The following is a 14333-nucleotide window of genomic DNA, read 5'->3' as shown; positions in this document are numbered from 1 at the left end:
ATAAAGGGGGGATTTGGGGTTCTGGGAGGGTTTTGGGGGTGCAGTGGGGAGCCCCTGGGTGCTGGGGGGGGGTCCCCGGGCGCTGGGGGGGGTGGGGGGGTGTCCCGGGGGTGCGGCGGGGAGCACCCATGGGTGCCGCGCAGGAGCTGGTGCGGGACGAGGGCTTCGCGGTGCTGCGCCGGGTGTTCGTGGATTTCGGGGGGCTCAGCCTCAAGCGCAAGTTCCTGGGGGGGCTGGAGCCCGAGGCCGTCAACATGATGATCGGTGAGGGGCACCCCCACTTCGGGGGGGCACCCCAAGTTTTGGGGGGGGCACCCCAAGTTTTGGGGGGGTGGGCACACCAATTTTGGGGGGGGCACCCCAAGTTTGGGGGGGTGGGCACGCCAATTTGGGGGGGGCACGCCAATTTTGGGCGGGCACCCCAAGTTTGGGGGGGGCACCCCAAGTTTTGGGGGGGTGGGCACGCCAATTTGGGGGGGGCACCCCAACTTTGGGGGGGAACCCCGACTTTGGGGGGGCACCCCAAGTTTTGGGGGGGTGGGCACGCCAATTTTGGGGGGGGCACCCCAAGTTTTGGGGGGGTGGGCACGCCAATTTGGGGGGGCACCCCAAGTTTGGGGGGGCACCCCAAGTTTTGCGGGGGTGGGCACGCCAATTTGGGGGGGCACCCCGACTTTGAGGGGGGCACCCCAACTTTGGGGGGCACCCCAAGTTTTGGGGGGGGTGGGCACGCCAATTTGGGGGGGCACCCCAAGTTTGGGGGGGCACCCCAAGTTTTGGGGGGGGTGGGCACGCCAATTTGGGGGGGGCACCCCAAGTTTGGGGGGGCGGGCACGCCAATTTTGGGGGGGCACCCCAAGTTGGGGGGGCACCCCGACTTTGGGTGGGCACCCCAAGTTTTGGGGGGAGGGCACCCCAATTTTGGGGGGGGGGGAGCTGGGGATTTGGGGGGGGGCAGGGGGTGCCCAAGGGGGTCCCAGCAGCACCCATGGGAGCTGGGGGGGGTCCTGGGGGTCCCAGCAGCACCCATGGGTGCTGGGGGGGTGGGAGGGGTCTTGGGGGTCCCAACAGCACCCATGGGTGCTGGGGGGGTGGGGGGCGGTCCCGGGGGTCCCAGCAGCACCCATGGGTGCTGGGGGGGTGGGGGGGGGTCCCGGGGGTCCCAGCAGCACCCATGGGTGCTGGGGGGGTGGGGGGGGGTCCCGGGGGTCCCAGCAGCACCCATGGGTGCTGGGGGCGCTGACGGGGGGGGGGGGGGTCGCAGGCTCCATCCGCATCGACAGCCTGGGGGCCCTGACGGAGCTGTCGGAGTGCGACGGGCGGCTCTTCCCAGTCGGCTACCAGTAAGCAACTGGGAGGGACTGGGGGGGGCACTGGGAGGGATTGGGGGGGTACTGGGGGGCACTGGGAGGGATTGGGGAGGCACTGGGAGGGATTGGGGGGGGACTGGGGGGGACTGGGAGGTACTGGGGGATCACTGGGAGCGACTGGGAGGGACTGGGGGGTCACTGGGAGGCACTGGGAGGGTCCCTGGGAGCGACTGGGAGGCACTGGGAGGTATTGGGGGAGCACTGGGAGCGACTGGGAGGCACTGAGGGGGCACTGGGAGGCACTGAGGGGGCACTGGGAGGGACTTGGGCGGCACTGGGAGCGACTGGGAGGCACTGGGAGGTATTGGGAGGGCACTGGGAGGGACTGGGAGGGGTTGGGGGGGTAGTGGGAGGCACTGGGGGGCACTGGGAGCAACTGGGAGGCACTGGGAGGGACTGGCACTAACTGGGGGGGACATGGGGGAGCATGGGGTGGGGTTTGTGGGTCCCTGGGCCGTACTGGGGGGCACTGGTCCGTACTGGGGGGCACTGGTCCATACTGGGATGAACCGGAGGAGCACAGAACAGGGTTTGGGGGTTCCCTGGGCCATACTGGGAGACACTGGGCCATACTGGGAGGCCCTGGGGGAAATGCAGGAGGGATTTTGGGGGCCCCTGGACCATACTGGGAGTTCCTGGGCCATACCGGGGGGCATTGGGCCGTACTGGGAGGAACTGGTCTATACTGGGATGTGCTTCGGGGGTTACAGGGGAGGATTTTGGGAGGCCTTGGGAGATACTGGGCGGCACTGGGCCATAGTGGGAAGTCCTGGGCGGGCTGCAGGGGGGATTTTAGGGTCTCTGGACCATACTGGGTGGCACTGGGCCATATTGGGGGACACTGGGGAATACTGGGATGAAGCGCAGGAGCACAGGGTGGGCTTTGGGTATCTCTGGGCCATACTGGGCGGCACTGGGCCATACTGGGAGGCGCTGGGGGGGATGAATAGGGGTTTTGGGGGTTCCCCAGTCCATACTGGGTGGCACTGGGCCATACTGGGGGACACTGGGGAATACTGGGGTGAAACACAGGAGCACAGGGTGGGCTTTGGGTATCTCTGGGCCGTACTGGGCGGCACTGGGCCATACTGGGAAGCACTGGGGGGATGAATGGTGGTTTTGGGGGGTCCCCAGTCCATACTGGGAGGCACTGGGCCATACTGGGAGGAGGTGTGCGATACCGGGAGGCACTTGGGGGGATCTGGGGGGGATTTTGGGGACACTGGGCGGCACTGGGCCATAGTGGGAGGCACTGGGGGGGATGAATGGGGGTTGTGGGGGTTCCCCAGTCCATACTGGGAGGCACTGGGCCATACTGGGAGGAGGTGTGCGATACCGGGAGGCACTTGGGGGGATCTGGGGGGGATTTTGGGGACACTGGGCGGCACTGGGCCATAGTGGGAGGTGCTGGGGAGGATGAATGGGGGTTTTGGGGGTTCCCCAGTCCATACTGGGAGGCACTGGGCCATACTGGGAGGAGGTGTGCAATACCGGGAGGCACTTGGGGGGATCTGGGGGGGATTTTGGGGATACTGGGTGGCACTGGGCCATAGTGGGAGGTGCTGGGGGGGATGAATGGGGGTTCTGGGGGCTCCCCAGTCCGTACTGGGCGGCACTGGGCCATACTGGGAGGCGCTGGGGGGGATGAATGGGGGTTTTGGGGGTTCCCCAGTCCATACTGGGAGGCACTGGGCCATACTGGGAGGAGGTGTGCGATACCGGGAGGCACTTGGGGGGACCTGGGGGGGATTTTGGGGATACTGGGTGGCACTGGGCCATGCTGGGAGGCGCTGGGGGGGATGAATGGGGGTTTTGGGGGTTCCCCAGTCCATACTGGGAGGCACTGGGCCATACTGGGAGGAAGTGTGCGATACCGGGAGGCACTTGGGGGGATCTGGGGGGGATTTTGGGGATACTGGGTGGCACTGGGCCATAGTGGGAGGTGCTGGGGAGGATGAATGGGGGTTGTGGGGGGTCCCCAGTCCATACTGGGAGGCACTGGGCCATACTGGGAGGAGGTGTGCGATACCGGGAGGCACTTGGGGGGATCTGGGGGGGATTTTGGGGACACTGGGCGGCACTGGGCCATAGTGGGAGGTGCTGGGGAGGATGAATGGGGGTTTTGGGGGTTCCCCAGTCCATACTGGGAGGCACTGGGCCATACTGGGAGGAGGTGTGCGATACCGGGAGGCACTTGGGGGGATCTGGGGGGGATTTTGGGGATACTGGGTGGCACTGGGCCATAGTGGGAGGCGCTGGGGGGGATGAATGGGGGTTTTGGGGGTTCCCCAGTCCATACTGGGAGGCACTGGGCCATACTGGGAGGAGGTGTGCGATACCGGGAGGCACTTGGGGGCATCCGGGGGGGGATTTTGGGGACACTGGGTGGCACTGGGCCATACTGGGATGCGCTGGGGGGGATGAATGGGGGTTGTGGGGGTTCCCCAGTCCATACTGGGAGGCACTGGGCCATACTGGGAGGAGGTGTGCGATACCGGGAGGCACTTGGGGGGATCTGGGGGGGATTTTGGGGATACTGGGTGGCACTGGGCCATACTGGGAGGCGCTGGGGGGGATGGAGGGGGGTTTTGGGGGGTCCTCAGTCCATACTGGGAGGCACTGGGCCATACTGGGAGGAAGTGTGCGATACCAGGAGGCACTTGGGGGGACCTGGGGGGGATTTTGGGGATACTGGGTGGCACTGGGCCATAGTGGGAGGCGCTGGGGGGGATGAATGGGGGTTTTGGGGGTTCCCCAGTCCATACTGGGAGGCACTGGGCCATACTGGGAGGAGGTGTGCGATACCGGGAGGCACTTGGGGGGATCTGGGGGGGATTTTGGGGATACTGGGTGGCACTGGGCCATGCTGGGAGGCGCTGGGGGGGATGAATGGGGGTTCTGGGGGTTCCCCAGTCCATACTGGGAGGCACTGGGCCATACTGGGAGGAGGTGTGCGATACCGGGAGGCACTTGGGGGGATCTGGGGGGGATTTTGGGGATACTGGGTGGCACTGGGCCATACTGGGATGTGCTGGGGGAGATGAATGGGGGTTGTGGGGGTTCCCCAGTCCATACTGGGAGGCACTGGGCCATACTGGGAGGAGGTGTGCGATACCGGGAGGCACTTGGGGGGATCTGGGGGGGATTTTGGGGATACTGGGCGGTACTGGGCCATACTGGGAGGCGCTGGGGGGGATGAATGGGGGTTCTGGGGGTTCCCCAGTCCATACTGGGCGGCACTGGGCCATACTGGGAGGAGGTGTGCGATACCGGGAGGCACTTGGGGGCATCTGGGGGGGATTTTGGGGACACTGGGCGGCACTGGGCCATGCTGGGAGGCGCTGGGGGGGATGGAGGGGGGTTTTGGGGGTTCCCCAGTCCGTACTGGGCGGCACTGGTCCATACTGGTGGGCGGCAGGTGCTGGCGGCTGTACTGGAGCACCCGGGACGCCCGGCGCCGGTGCTGGTATCGCTGCCGCATCCTGGAGCATCACCCGGGGGCCGGCCCCGAGGGTGCCCCCCCCCCCGGGCACCCCGAGGAGAACCGCACCATCGCCCACGGGCCCCCCGGTACCGCCCCCACCCCGGGGTGCCCCCCAAAACCCGGGGTGCCCCCCCCAAACCCCGGGGTGCCCCCCCCAAACTCCTGGGTGCCCCCCCAGACCCCTGGGTGCCCCCAAACCCCTGGGTGCCCCCCCAGACCCCTGGGTGCCCCCCCCAAAGCCCTGGGTGCCCCCCCAGACCCCTGGGTGCTCCCCCCACCCTGGGGTGCCCCCCCCAGACCCCTGGGTGCCCCCCCGAACCCCTGGGTGCCCCCCTCACCCCAGGGTGCCCCCCCAGACCCCTTGGTGCCCCCAAACCCCTGGGTGCCCCCCCAACTCCTGGGTGCCCCCCGGACCCCTGGGTGCCCCCCCGGACCCCTGGGTGCCCCCCCAGACCCCTGGGTGCCCCCCCTAAAACTCCTGGGTGCCCCCCCAGACTTCTGGGTCCTTTGTGGGGGGGGGGGGGCACCCCGGACCCCTGGGTCCTCGGTGCCCCCTGACCCCCCCCCCCTCCCCCCCCCTGCAGGTGCCAGCCCAGGGCCCCCCCCCAGCCCGGGTGGGGGGGCCCCCCCCGCCGAGGGTCCCCGGGGTCCCCCCAGCACCCGCCCGCGGGGTCCCCCCGGGTACTCGCCCACCCGCCGGCCCCCCCCCGGCAGCTCCTCCCGCCCCCTCCCCTCCCCCGGTGAGTGGGGGGGGGGGGCACGGGGGGGTGGGGGGACCCTGGGGGACCGTGGGGGGGACCCTTGGGGACATTGGGGACCTTGGGGGGGACCCTTGGGGACATTGGGGACATTGGGGGGACCCTTGGGGACCTTGGGGGGGACCCTTGGGGACATTGGGGACATTGGGGACATTGGGGGGACCCTTGGGGACCTTGGGGGGGACCCTTGGGGACATTGGGGACATTGGGGACATTGGGGGGACCCTTGGGGACCTTGGGGGGGACCCTTGGGGACATTGGGGGGGACATTGGGGACCCTTGGGGACATGGGGGGACATTGGGGACATTGGGGGGACCTTTGGGGACATTGGGGGGGACCCTTGGGGACATTGGGGACATTGGGGGGACCCTTGGGGACCTTGGGGGGGACCCTTGGGGACATTGGGGGGGACATTGGGGACCCTTGGGGACATGGGGGGACATTGGGGACATTGGGGGGACCTTTGGGGACATTGGGGGGGACCCTTGGGGACATTGGGGACATTGGGGGGACCCTTGGGGACCTTGGGGGGGACCCTTGGGGACATTGGGGGGGACATTGGGGACCCTTGGGGACATGGGGGGACATTGGGGACATTGGGGGGGACCCTTGGGGACATTGGGGACATTGGGGGGACCCTTGGGGACATTGGGGACCCTTGGGGACCTTGGGGGGGACATTGGGGACCCTTGGGGACATTGGGGACATTGGGGACATTGGGGGGACCCTTGGGGACCTTGGGGGGGACCCTTGGGGACATTGGGGGGGACATTGGGGACCCTTGGGGACATGGGGGGACATTGGGGACATTGGGGGGGACCCTTGGGGACATTGGGGGGGACATTGGGGACCCTTGGGGACATGGGGGGACATTGGGGACATTTGGGGGGGGACATTGGGGACATTGGGGGGGCTCTTGGGGACCTTGGGGGAGACCCTTAGGGACATTGGGGACCCTTGGGGACCTGGGGGGGACCCTTGGGGACCTGGGGGGGGACCTTTGGAGACATTGGGGACATTGGGGGGGACCCTTGGGACATTGGGGGGACACTTGGGGACATTGGGGACCCTCGGGGACATTGGGGGGGACCCTTGGGGACTCTTGGGGACATTGGGGACCCTTGGGGACATGGGGGGACATTTGGGACCTTGGGGGGGCTCTTGGGGACCTTGGGGGGGACCCTTGGGGACATTGGGGACCCTTGGGGACCTGGGGGGGGACCTTTGGGGACATTGGGGGGGGACCCTTGGGGACATTGGGGACCTTGGGGACATTTGGGGGGGACCCTTGGGGACCTTGGGGACCCTTGGGGACATTTGGGGGGGGCTCTTGGGGACATTGTGGGGGGACCTTTGGGGACATTGGGGACCCTTCGGGACATTTGGGGGGGGCTCTTGGGGACATTGGGGGGGACCCTTGGGGACATTGGGGACCCTTGGGGACATTTGGGGGGGGCTCTTGGGGACATTGTGGGGGGACCTTTGGGGACATTGGGGACCCTTGGGGACATTTGGGGGGGGACATTTGGGACCTTGGGGGGGCTCTTGGGGACCTTGGGGGGGACCCTTGGGGACTTTGGGGACATTGGGGGGGACCCTTGGGTACATTGGGGACATGGGGGGGACCCTTGGGGACCTTGGGGACATTTGGGGGGACCCTTGGGGACATTGGGGACATCGGGGGTCATTTGGGGACACAGAGGGGACCCTTGGGGCCCCCTGGGCCGTCCCCCGGTGTCCCCTGAGCCCGTGTCCCCCCCCCCCCACCCCAGGCAGTGCCACCCCGGTGGCCCGGCACATCCTGACGGTGGGGGACCCCGAGTTCCCCCCCCCCCGCCGGGCGCGCAGGGCCCTGTCACCCGCCGGCGTCACCCGGCGCTGTCACCCCCGGCCCTCGGCCACCCGCCCGCCCCCGCCAGCCTCACCCCCGAGGCCACCGTCACCTGGAGGACCGAGGTCATCGGTTGAGCCAACGTCACCTGGGGGGCCACCAACTTCTGGGGGGCCACCAACTTCTGGAGGGCCACCATCATCTGGAAGGTCATTGTCACCTGGAGGGTCACCAACTTCTGGGGGGCCACCAACTTCTGGAAGGTCATTGTCACCTGGAGGGCCACCAACTTCTGGAGGGCCACCAACTTCTGGAAGGTCATTGTCACCTGGAGGGCCACCAACTTCTGGAGGGCCACCAACTTCTGGGGGGCCACCATCATCTGGAAGGTCATTGTCACCTGGAGGGCCACCAAATTCTGGAGGGCCACCAACTTCTGGAAGGTCATTGTCACCTGGAGGGCCACCAACTTCTGGAGGGCCACCAACTTCTGGAAGGTCATTGTCACCTGGAGGGCCACCAACTTCTGGAGGGCCACCAACTTCTGGGGGGCCACCAACTTCTGGAAGGTCATTGTCACCTGGAGGGCCACCAACTTCTGGAGGGCCACCAACTTCTGGGGGGCCACCAACTTCTGGAAGGTCATTGTCACCTGGAGGGCCACCAACTTCTGGAGGGCCACCAACTTCTGGAGGGCCACCATCATCTGGAAGGTCATTGTCACCTGGAGGGCCACCAAATTCTGGAGGGCCACCAACTTCTGGAAGGTCATTGTCACCTGGAGGACCACCATCTTCTAGAGGGCCACCGTCACCTGGAAGGTCATTGTCACCTGGAAGGCCACCATCTTCTGGAAAGCCACCATCACCTGGGGGACCAAGGTCATCTCCTGAGCCAACGTCACCTGGAGGGCCACCATCTTCTGGAGGACCACCATCATCTGGAAGATCATTGTCACCTGAAGGGCCACCATCTTCTAGAAGGTCATTGTCACCTGGAGGGCTACCAACTTCTGGAGGGCCACCATCTTCTGGAAGGCCACCATCACCTGGGGGACCAAGGTCATCTCCTGAGCCAACGTCACCTGGAGGGCCACCATCTTCTGGAAGGCCGTTGTCACCTGGAAGGTCACTGTCACTTGGTGGACCACTGTCACCTGGAGGGCCACCATCACCCAGGAGGCCACCATCACCTGGAGGGCCACCATCACCTGGAGGGCCACCATCACCCAGGAGGCCACCATCACCTGGAGGGCCACCATCACCCAGGAGGCCGCCATCACCCAGGAGGCCACCATCACCTGGAGGGCCACCATCACCCATGGGACAAGCGTCACCGCAGGAGCCATTCCCACCCATGGGACCAAGGTCACCCGTGGAGCCACCCTCACCCATGGGACCAAGGTCACCCGTGGAACCACCTTCACCCACCAGCCCAAGGTCATCGTCACCCTTAGGGCCACCATCACCCACGGGTGGCCCTGACCTGACCCTGGACGAGTTGGATGTCACCGAGTTGGCCTTGGCCACCGATTTCTTAACGACCTCGAGGACATCGATGGGTGACAGCAGCGAGGAGGAAGAGGGTGGTGGCACCCGGGGTGGCACCCAACGACGTTACTACCGCTTCGCCCGCACCGTGGTGACGCGAGAGCCCCCGTCCCCTTGTCCCCTCCCCCTCTCCCACATCGACCAATTGGACGGGGTGGACGATGGTGGGGACAAGGGACAACGGGGACAAGGAGATGGGTCACCTCCAGGGCCACCCCCCCCACCCAGGCCACCCGCCACCGAGGACCTTCCTTCTGACATCGTGGAGTTTGTTCTCAAGAACATGACGGGTGACGGCACCAAGGGCTCGGGGACCCAAGCGGGTGTCAACGGGGACGGTGGCGGTGGTGGCACCCAATGGGTCACCGAGGGGTCCACCCGTCATCTTGTAGAGGGACGGGGAGCCCGGGATGGTCACCGAGGGGGTCCCTGTGGTGGGGACGTCTGTTTGGGTGCTGGAGGTGACGTCCGTGGAGGTGGCACCCGTGGAGGTGGCGTCCTTGGAGGTGGCGCCCATGGAGGTGGCGTCCATGGAGGTGGCGTCCATGGAGGTGGCGCCCATGGAGGTGGCGTCCATGGAGGTGACGTCCTTGGAGGTGGCACCCATGGAGGTGACGTCCTTGGAGGTGGCACCCATGGAGGTGGCGTCCTTGGAGGTGACGTCCTTGGAGGTGGCATCCATGGAGGTGGCACCCATGGAGGTGACGTCCTCGGAGGTGGCACCCATGGAGGTGGCACCCATGGAGGTGACGTCCTTGGAGGTGACGTCCTTGGAGGTGGCACCCATGGAGGTGGCGCCCATGGAGGTGACGTCCTTGGAGGTGACGTCCTTGGAGGTGGCACCCATGGAGGTGGCACCCATGGAGGTGACGTCCTTGGAGGTGGCACCCATGGAGATGGCGTCCATGGAGGTGGCACCCATAGGCACGTCGTCGGTGGCCTTGGCACCCGTGGAGATGGCACCCGTGGAGATGGCGCCCGTAGGCACGTCGTTGGTGGCTTTGTCACCCGGGGAGATGGCACCCATGGAGACGGCACCCATGGAGACGTCACCCGGGGAGATGGCACCCATGGAGATGTCACCCGGGGAGATGGCACCCATAGACACGTCATCGGTGGCCTTGTCACCCGTGGAGACGCCACCCGTGGCGACGTCACCCATGGGCACCTTCTTGACGGCCACAGCACCCATGGAAATGCCACCCGTGGTCACCTCATGGGTGGCCTCGTCACCCATGGTCACCTCACCCCTGGAAGCGCCACCAACGGACACGTCACCCACCACAACGGCACCCACGGTCCCGACGTCACCCACCGCGCCCTCTGCCACCCCACCCACGGCCCCGTCACCCGTCTCAGTGCCAGCCGCCACGGTGTCACCCTGGGCGAGGCCGGGGGACACTGGGTGTCCCCGTGGGGCGCGGCCGGGGCACCCAAACGCCCCGGGGAGACGCCGGGTCCTGGTGCCAAGCGGGCGCGGCTGGAGGCCACCGGTGACGAGGGGGACAGCGCCGAGGAGAACCCGGCCACCAAGTAAGGATCACGCCCAACGGCACCCATGGGTGCCCCCCAGCACCCCAAGAGGGGCACCCGGTTGGGTCCGTCCCAGTTGGGCCCATGGGTGCCCACTATGGTAGGACCATCCCATGGGTGCCCACCGTGGTGGGACCTTCCCAGTTGGGCCCATGGGTGTCCACCATGGTAGGACCATCCCATGGGTGCTCACCATGGTGGGACCTTCCCAGTGGACCCATGGGTGCCCACCATGGTGGGACCTTCCCAGTAGACCCATGGGTGCCCACCATGGGTGGGACCGTCCCAGTTGGGCCCATGGGTGCCCACCATGGTGGGACCATCCCAGTTGGGCCCATGGGTGCCCACCATGGAGGGACCATCCCAGTTGGGCCCATGGGTGCCCACCATGATGGAACCATCCTATGGGTGCCCACCATGGTGGGACCATCCCAGTTGGGCCCATGGGTGCCCACCATGATGGAACCATCCTATGGGTGCCCACCATGGTGGGACCGTCCCAGATAGGCCCACGGGTGCCCACCGTGTTGGGACTGTCCCAGTTGGGCCCATGGGTGCTCCCAGCCCTTCCTGGCGTGTGGGGAGGTGGCCATGGGTGCCAGGAGCACCCATGGGTGATGGTTGCACCCACAGGCTGAGCCAAGTCCCGGTGCCGCTGCCACCGCTCCGGGACCTGCTCGACATCAAGGAGGAGCCTGATGACCTCAGCGACAGCGGGAGCTTCGGGTGAGCACCCAGCACCCACCCCGGGGTGCTCAGCACCCATCCTGAGCGCCCGCCACCCATCCCTGGGCACCCACCACCCATCCGTGGGCACCCACCACCCATCCTGAGCACCCACCACCCATCCCTGGGCACCCACCACCCATCCGTGGGCACCCACCACCCATCCTGAGCACCCACCACCCATCCATGGGCACCCAGCACCCATCCATGAGCACCCACCACCCATCCTGAGCACCCACCACCCATCCATGGGCACCCTCCACCCACCCTGAGCACCCAGCACCCATCCCTGGGCACCCACCACCCATCCGTGGGCACCCACCACCCATCCTGAGCACCCAGCACCCATCCCTGGGCACCCACCACCCATCCTGAGCACCCACCACCCACCCTGAGCACCCACCACCCATCCCTGGGCACCCCCCACCCATCCTGAGCACCCACCACCCATCCCTGGGCACCCACCAACCATCCATGAGCACCCACCACCCATCCCTGGGCACCCCCCACCCATCCTGAGCACCCACCACCCATCCCTGGGCACCCACCACCTACCCTGAGCACCCACCACCCATCCCTGGGCACCCACCACCCATCCTGAGCACCCACCACCCATCCCTGGGCACCCACCACCCACCCTGAGCACCCACCACCCATCCCTGGGCACCCCCCACCCATCCTGAGCACCCACCACCCATCCATGGGCACCCCCCACCCATCCATGAGCACCCACCACCCATCCTGAGCACCCACCACCCATCCCTGGGCACCCACCACCCATCCATGGGCACCCACCAACCATCCATGAGCACCCACCACCCATCCCTGGGCACCCCCCACCCATCCTGAGCACCCACCACCCATCCATGGGCACCCCCCACCCATCCATGGGCACCCCCCACCCACCCTGAGCACCCACCCCGGGGTGCTGTGACCCCCCTCACCCCTGTGTCCCCCCAGGTCCCCCCCGGGCCCCTCCCCCTCCCCCGGCTGCAGCCCCCCCCCGAGTGACGGCGCCCTGGAGCCCCCTTGGGCCACCTGCGCAGGTAGGGGCACCCATGGGTGCCACCAAGGTGGGGTGGGGTGGGGGGACCCATGGGTGCCACTAACGGGACTGGGGTGCCCATGGGTGTCACCAACAGGACTGGGGTGCCCATGGGTGCCACCAACGGGACTGGGACACCCGTGGGTGACACCAACATGGGGTGGGGTGGGGGGCACCCATGGGTGCCACCAATGGGACTGGGACACCCGTGGGTGCCACCAAGGTGGGGTGGGGTGGGGGGCACCCATGGGTGCCACCAATGGGACTGGGACACCCGTGGGTGCCACCAAGGTGGGGTGGGGTGGGGGGCACCCATGGGTGCCACCAACGGGATTGGGACACCCATGGGTGCCACCAACAGGACTGGGACACCCATGGGTGCCACCAAGGTGGGGTGGAGTGGGGGGCACCCATGGGTGTCACCAACAGGACTGGGACACCTATGGGTGCCACCAAGGTTGGGTGGGGGGCACCTGTAGGAGTCAGCAACAGGACTGGGACACCTATGGGTGCCACCAACATGGGATGGGGTGGGGGGCGCCCATGGGTGCCACCAATGGGACTGGGACACCTGTGGGTGCCACCAAGGTGGGGTGGGGTGGAGGGCACCCATGGGTGCCACCAACGGGACTGGGACACCTGTGGGTGCCACCAAGGTGGGGTGGGGTGGGGGGCACCCATGGGTGCCACCAATGGGATTGGGATACCCATGGGTGCCACCAACAGGACTGGGACACCCATGGGTGCCACCAAGGTGGGGTGGGGTGGGGGGCACCCATGGGTGCCACCAATGGGACTGGGACACCTGTGGGTGCCACCAAGGTGGGGTGGGGTGGGGGGCACCCATGGGTGCCACCAACGGGATTGGGACACCCATGGGTGCCACCAACAGGACTGGGACACCCATGGGTGCCACCAAGGTGGGGTGGAGTGGGGGGCACCCATGGGTGTCACCAACAGGACTGGGACACCTATGGGTGCCACTGGTTGGGTGGGGTGGGGGGCACCTGTAGGTGTCAGCAACAGGACTGGGACACCTGTGGGTGCCACCAAGGTGGGGTGGGGTGGGGGGCACCCATGGGTGCCACCAACGGGACTGGGACACACGTGGGTGTCACCAATGGGACTGGGACACCTGTGGGTGCCACCTACATGGGGTGGGGTGGGGGGCACCCATGGGTGCCACCAATGGGATTGGGACACCTGTGGGTGCCACCAACAGGACTGGGGCACCCAGTGTGTGTAGAGTGGGGTCCCCATGGGTGTCCCTGTGTCCCCCACGTCCCCAACGTCCCCCATGTCCCCAATGTCCCCCCGTGTCCCCCATGTCCCCCATGTCCCCACCCCCCCAATGTCCCCAATGTCCCAATGTCCCCCATGTCCCCCATGTCCCCATGTCCCCAATGTCCCCAATGTCCCCCATGTCCCCCCATGTCCCCACCCCCCCAATGTCCCCCATGTCCCCAATGTCCCCCATGTCCCCATGTCCCCAATGTCCCCAATGTCCCCAATGTCCCCCATGTCCCCCATGTCCCCACCCCCCCAATGTCCCCCATGTCCCCCATGTCCCCAATGTCCCCAATGTCCCCAATGTCCCAATGTCCCCCATGTCCCCATGTCCCCAATGTCCCCCATGTCCCCAATGTCCCCCCATGTCCCCAATGTCCCCATGTCCCCAATGTCCCCAATGTCCCCCCATGTCCCCAATGTCCCCAATGTCCCCAATGTCCCCAATGTCCCCCCATGTCCCCATGTCCCCAATGTCCCCAATGTCCCCCCATGTCCCCATGTCCCCAATGTCCCCAATGTCCCCCCATGTCCCCCCATGTCCCCAATGTCCCCAATGTCCCCAATGTCCCCCCATGTCCCCATGTCCCCATGTCCCCATGTCCCCCCATGTCCCCCATGTCCCCAATGTCCCCAATGTCCCCAACGTCCCCCATGTCCCCAATGCCCCCCCATGTCCCCAATGTCCCCAATGTCCCCAATGTCCCCCATGTCCCCAATGTCCCCGATGTCCCCAATGTCCCCCATG

At 66.9% G+C, this 14333-nt stretch overlaps 1 protein-coding gene across 1 annotated transcript in view; it reads left to right on the top strand.

The window, feature by feature from the left end:
* The window catches only part of LOC142077330 (histone-lysine N-methyltransferase 2B-like), a gene marked incomplete at its 5' end in the record, with an annotated part of 58797 nt that overhangs the window by 26040 nt on the left and 18424 nt on the right, over window positions 1–14333 (top strand). The window contains 6 exons of the mRNA XM_075139398.1: window positions 144–264; window positions 1265–1343; window positions 4789–4940; window positions 7386–10527; window positions 11161–11253; window positions 12214–12299. Coding sequence (XP_074995499.1) covers window positions 144–264; window positions 1265–1343; window positions 4789–4940; window positions 7386–10527; window positions 11161–11253; window positions 12214–12299 — 3673 coding nt within the window. The remainder of the gene's footprint in view (window positions 1–143; window positions 265–1264; window positions 1344–4788; window positions 4941–7385; window positions 10528–11160; window positions 11254–12213; window positions 12300–14333) is intronic.

The sequence above is a fragment of the Calonectris borealis genome, unplaced genomic scaffold (genome assembly GCF_964195595.1).
Source record: "Calonectris borealis unplaced genomic scaffold, bCalBor7.hap1.2 HAP1_SCAFFOLD_219, whole genome shotgun sequence".
Taxonomy (NCBI): domain Eukaryota; kingdom Metazoa; phylum Chordata; class Aves; order Procellariiformes; family Procellariidae; genus Calonectris; species Calonectris borealis.
Note: the sequence above shows the minus strand (reverse complement) of the source record. Positions and strands in the feature narration are given on the sequence as shown.